Source organism: Triticum aestivum, chromosome 1D (assembly GCF_018294505.1).
Source record: "Triticum aestivum cultivar Chinese Spring chromosome 1D, IWGSC CS RefSeq v2.1, whole genome shotgun sequence".
Taxonomy (NCBI): Eukaryota; Viridiplantae; Streptophyta; class Magnoliopsida; order Poales; family Poaceae; genus Triticum; species Triticum aestivum.
Window position 1 is genome coordinate 18,085,536 of NC_057796.1, and position 4,899 is coordinate 18,090,434.

General features: G+C 45.6%; 1 protein-coding gene across 2 annotated transcripts; it reads right to left on the minus strand.

The window, feature by feature from the left end:
- Positions 1 to 927: 927 nt before the first annotated feature.
- LOC123179992 (dof zinc finger protein DOF3.6) lies at positions 928 to 2,979 on the minus strand. Of its 2 annotated transcripts, none has more exons than XM_044591934.1 (2): positions 2,624 to 2,979; positions 928 to 2,353 (listed from the first exon to the last, which is right to left on the minus strand). In XM_044591934.1, the coding sequence occupies exons 1-2, from the start codon at positions 2,672 to 2,674 to the stop codon at positions 1,304 to 1,306; spliced, it is 1,101 nt and encodes a 366-aa protein (XP_044447869.1). In that variant the 5' UTR covers positions 2,675 to 2,979; the 3' UTR covers positions 928 to 1,303. The 2 variants fall into 2 exon arrangements, with proteins under 2 accessions (XP_044447869.1, XP_044447870.1); XM_044591935.1 differs by having other exon boundaries at positions 928 to 2,338; positions 2,624 to 2,975.
- Positions 2,980 to 4,899: the final 1,920 nt, after the last annotated feature.

Consider the following 4,899-nt stretch of genomic DNA (forward strand, 5'->3'; position numbering starts at 1 on the left):
ATGACATGCATACTACAGTCTTCCATCCATCCGACACCTATACACACACACCTTGACCTACATATACATACCTAGCCAGTCCATTCATGCTCACATACTATATATAAAGAAGAGAATATATAGTAGGTATTTGGTACGTGAAAAAAGCGTGAAAAATCCATGCATGCTGCATGGATGCAGTTGAACAACCTATCTAGGTACAATATGTCTCATGGAACTAGCAAAAGATCGATTTGTTTTATTAGAACACAAAAGATTGATCGATATGTGTGAGATATCAATCTTCGCGCTTTGGTACGTTCTATCGATCAGTGTAAAAAGAGGCCCGGCCGGGAAAGGAAAAGGTAAAAACTAAAGAACCGACCTTGCTTTTGGATGACCATCTTTGACTAGTCCCTTTTTGCATGCTGCCGTGATCAACATTGCAGTGCTAACTCTAGCTAATTAATTGCCTGCCTTAGCTTAGAGAGATTGAGATGCACTACACTGCACATATATCGATCCATCGCTGGTATTGCATGTTAACTTGGAGGCATGCAGGCAACATGAACGAATAATCTAATCTAATGTATGCATGCATGCATGTCATCTTCACTTTGATTTTCTCTTTCTGCTTACACATGTTGATTCCTGGCTCCTACTATGATTTTGAGTGATAAAGTTAGAAGAGTGGCATATCAGTTAATTATTGCTAAATAATTTTGGTTAGTTGCACCTGTCGATTCAAGTTAATGACCATGCTCATATGTATTCTCCATAAATAAAATGCATGGTATGGCATTGCAGGGTCGTGTGCATTTAGTCCATGTAGAATGCAGTATTCACAATCTTGGCGGTAATACCATCATTGAATTTCTTCATATGTGGATTCACACTCTTGGATCACATTGTATAGTATATAATTAACCGCAAACAGAAATGCGAGAATTGTACATCGATCAGACAATTGACATATAATATAAGATTGTCATGAACCAAAGTGGTACAATACACACATAACTTCACCCCGAATGCGCAAAAAGAGAAAGAGAGCCCTAAATAAGAAGAAGTAGAAGAAACACAGCAAGTGATCATGCTAGCTAAACTAGCTAATTAACACTAATAGTTGTCCATGATCATTAAGCAAGCACACAACACCATGCAGCATCCTTATCCTTCTCCATGATCGACCTTGTCTAGTTCTTCCATGAAACACAATGCACAACAAATGCAAAGCCTTTTCTATATCTCACAGCATCCTCCAAGTCCATGCTACCGCTAATTGTAGGATTAATCTGAGCTCGCCATTAGCTTAGCTCATTCATCACAAGAGATGGTTACCTGTGGCAGCATTGGAGTAGGAGCTTGTGTAGCCAGCGCCAGCAGCTAGGTGGTGATCACCACCGTACATGGCGATGCTGCCTGATCTCGGGTAGCCTTCTCTCTTTGATGGCATCGCGTGATGAAACTGTTGGTCTCCTCCGTCGTCTTCATGGCCGCCACGGCCATCACCACCGTTGCCCAAGCCTAGGTAGTGGAACATCCCCGGCATGGCCATTGCAGGCGCTGCAGCTGGGGCCAGTGTGTGCTGCTGGTCGGCCATTGCTTGGAAGAACGGGAAGCCTTGCATCTGCTGCACCCTCCACTGCTCCAGCCCGGCCACGGCACCGCCGCCGCCGCCTCCCAGGTAGTAGCCCGCTGCCGAGTCAACGGGAGACGGCTTCCCCATGCCGGAGAAGGTGGAGCCGAGGCTCATGGCATCGAAGTCGGCGAGGCGGAGCAGCGGCGGCAGGAGGCCGGACAGGTTGCCACCGCCGCCGTTCTGCAGCATCGCCGGGAGCACGGGAGCCGGGTTGGACACGGTCGTGCAAGCGGAAGTCGTCGATGACGTGGTCGACCCACCCGAAGCAGCGCCGTTGGCCGCCGGTGCCCCCGCTGCCGCTGCCGCGGCCGCCTGCTTGGGTTTGGCGCGCTTGGCGTGGCGGCGGTACCCGCCGCCGACGGGGACGTTGCGGAGCGCTCCGCCGCGGGTCCAGTAGCGGCGGCAGGCGCGGCAGAAGTGGCGCGGCTGTGAGAGGGAGTAGTTGTTGAAGTAGCAGAACTTGGTGTTGGCGGAGTCACAGCGCGGGCACTTGAGCCCCTGCTCCGGCAGCGGCACCCGAGCCAGCCGCGCTCGCTCCGACATGGACATGGGCTTCGCCGGCCCCACCACCTGCCCGCCGCCGCCGCCGCCGTCCCCACCTTCAGCAAGCGTCCCCTGCTGCATGATTGACGGCTGCAGGAGCTCATGGTTGTTGCAGCCGCCGTCGCCGGCACCACCACCACAACTTGCGGCCGCGACCTGCTGGTGGTGAGCATGCTGCTCAAAATCCAACTATGGCATGAGAAGAAGAATCAAGAACCCAAGATAAGATGGAAGTGAACCAAGAACCAGAATTCAGGCTAAAAAATTGTGCCAAGTATATACCAAACATATGTAAGTGTTTGAATCAGAATATTTAGCCAGAGCCCTAGTATCATTCTCTTCTTTGCATCAGTATTATTAATACTCCCGAACAACTTTCTCCTCCTCTTAACTTTATTTGAGCTTGTGCAAAAGTGAGAGTGAACAAAATCCGGGGAAAAGAAAGGGGAATGAAATTACCTGGTTATCATTCCAGCTCGAGGAATCCAGGAATGAAGGGGGGAAGATCATGGTGTGGGGTGGGTGGGTGGTGATGTTATCTGGAGAAAGTGAGCCTTGTGCTAGCTAGGGTTTGGCAAGCTCTTGTCTTCTCCTTTGCTTTGTGAAGCTGCCGGCCGGCCTTGTGCGTGTGTGTTTCCTTCAATTCTGGTGTGTGTGTGGCTAAAGGTTGTGGTGTTTGATAGAGGCTTGGAGGTAGTGGGAGATGAGAGGGCAAGCTGGCTGGCTAGCTAAGGCTCCTCATGGTCCTCATGGGGCTGGGAAAATAATTATATGGGAATCAAAGGGAAAGGGAAAGAGGAAAGGGAGAGCGAGGGGTGAGAGAGTGAGACAGGATTAGTGAGAGTGTGAGGTGGGATGAGGGAGAAAAAGAAGGAAAAGTAGACATGTACCTTCTATGTGGCCCATGTTTTGTGATGTTGTGGCTTTTCTTCCCTGTGGTGTACATTGAGGGCCGGGGAGGAGGGACACCTTGCCGTTTTTTGTGCAGACATAGGGGCTGTAAGTAAAGCCCGAGGAATATGAGCCGCTCGAGCTCGACTAGTTTTTAGATGGATTTCAATAGAACTGACTTGATTTTAAAAAGCCATGGTGCTTGGATGAAAGGTTGCATCAAAATTGAGCTTCTACGCATTCTCTACCCTAGTTAAGCTCGATAGATAGTGTATATTATGACATGAGTCCTACATATATGCAAATAAAGTATGACATATTGATATTTAATCCTAATTTATGGGGAAAATTGGTTTCTAGGTTGAGATACCATATTGATTTTCACATTTATATACCTGTCTATCCATATTTGCATATTTTGAACAAGCACTATCAATTTGCGGCATAGGTTATTTTTTATAATCAATTGTCATGTCATTACGCGAACTGATAGTACCTCAGAAGGTTAGGTTCCTTGTGGAGGAAACAACCCATCAGGACTCAAATCCTAGACATGACACTAGTGCTCGTATTTCCCCATCAGGGCTCAGTGGGAGAAAACGTTTCCGTCAACTACGAAGGCATCTGGTAAATTCATAGGGATGAGTGTATATGTGTGTATGTGAGCATCTGCCTTTGTACAACATTAAAAAAATGTCATGTCATTACGAGCCAAGCATGAGGCTATTTTGTGGCTCGTACTCCCCTCGCTTAATCCAAGGTTTATGACTAGCTACAAAAGGTGTGCTTACTCTTGCTCACTCAACTTGACTTGTTTGCATCCTCGGTCAAACCTAGCCTTGTGATGATCACATTAGCATTTGGTTGAACTCTGTTAATTAGTGGATTAAACTTATTAATAAATGGAGTATCTAATAAACATCCATCTGATTTTTAATTCGGTATCAGTCACATTTATTACCTTCAGTGTGCTGTGTATGACCAAAGAGTGACATAAAAATCATGGCAATGTGTGCGAGATTGAGTAGATCGAACGGACAAAAAAAATTCCGAATGATACCGAATTGAAAATCAGCTAGCTGGAAGATAGCAAATGTGTTGATAAAACATCTAGAACACACTTCTTTGTGTACTCTATAGGTGGATGTGGAACCTGCCATAATCATGCTATTTGCCGACATAGATTTTGAGAAAACCAAATTTCACCCAACTAAAATATCTTCAAGATTTAATTAGGCTATATATGGTGTGGAAATGCTAGCCATCAAGATTCAGAAAGTGTCTAAGTGAAAAAATGAATTCCTCCTTGTGCACATTTACTGATCTATATCATCACTATTGAAGGAAATATGCCCTAGAGGCAATAATAAAGTTATTATTTATTTCCTTATATCATGATAAATGTTTATTATTCATGCTAGAATTGTATTAACCGGAAACATAATACTTGTGTGAATACATAGACAAACAGAGTGTCACTAGTATGCCTCTACTTGACTAGCTCGTTGATCAAAGATGGTTATGTTTCCTAGCCATTGACATGAGTTGTCATTTGATTAACGGGATCACATCATTAGAAGAATGATGTGATTGACCTGACCCATTCCGTTAGCTTAGCACTCGATCGTTTAGTATGTTGCTATTGCTTTCTTCATGACTTATACATGTTCCTATGACTATGAGATTATGCAACTCCCGTTTACCGGAGGAACACTTTGTGTGCTACCAAACGTCACAACGTAACTGGGTGATTATAAAAGTGCTCTACAGGTGTCTCCGAAGGTACTTGTTGGGTTGGCGTATTTCGAGATTAGGATTTGTCACTCCGATTGTCGGAGAGGTAT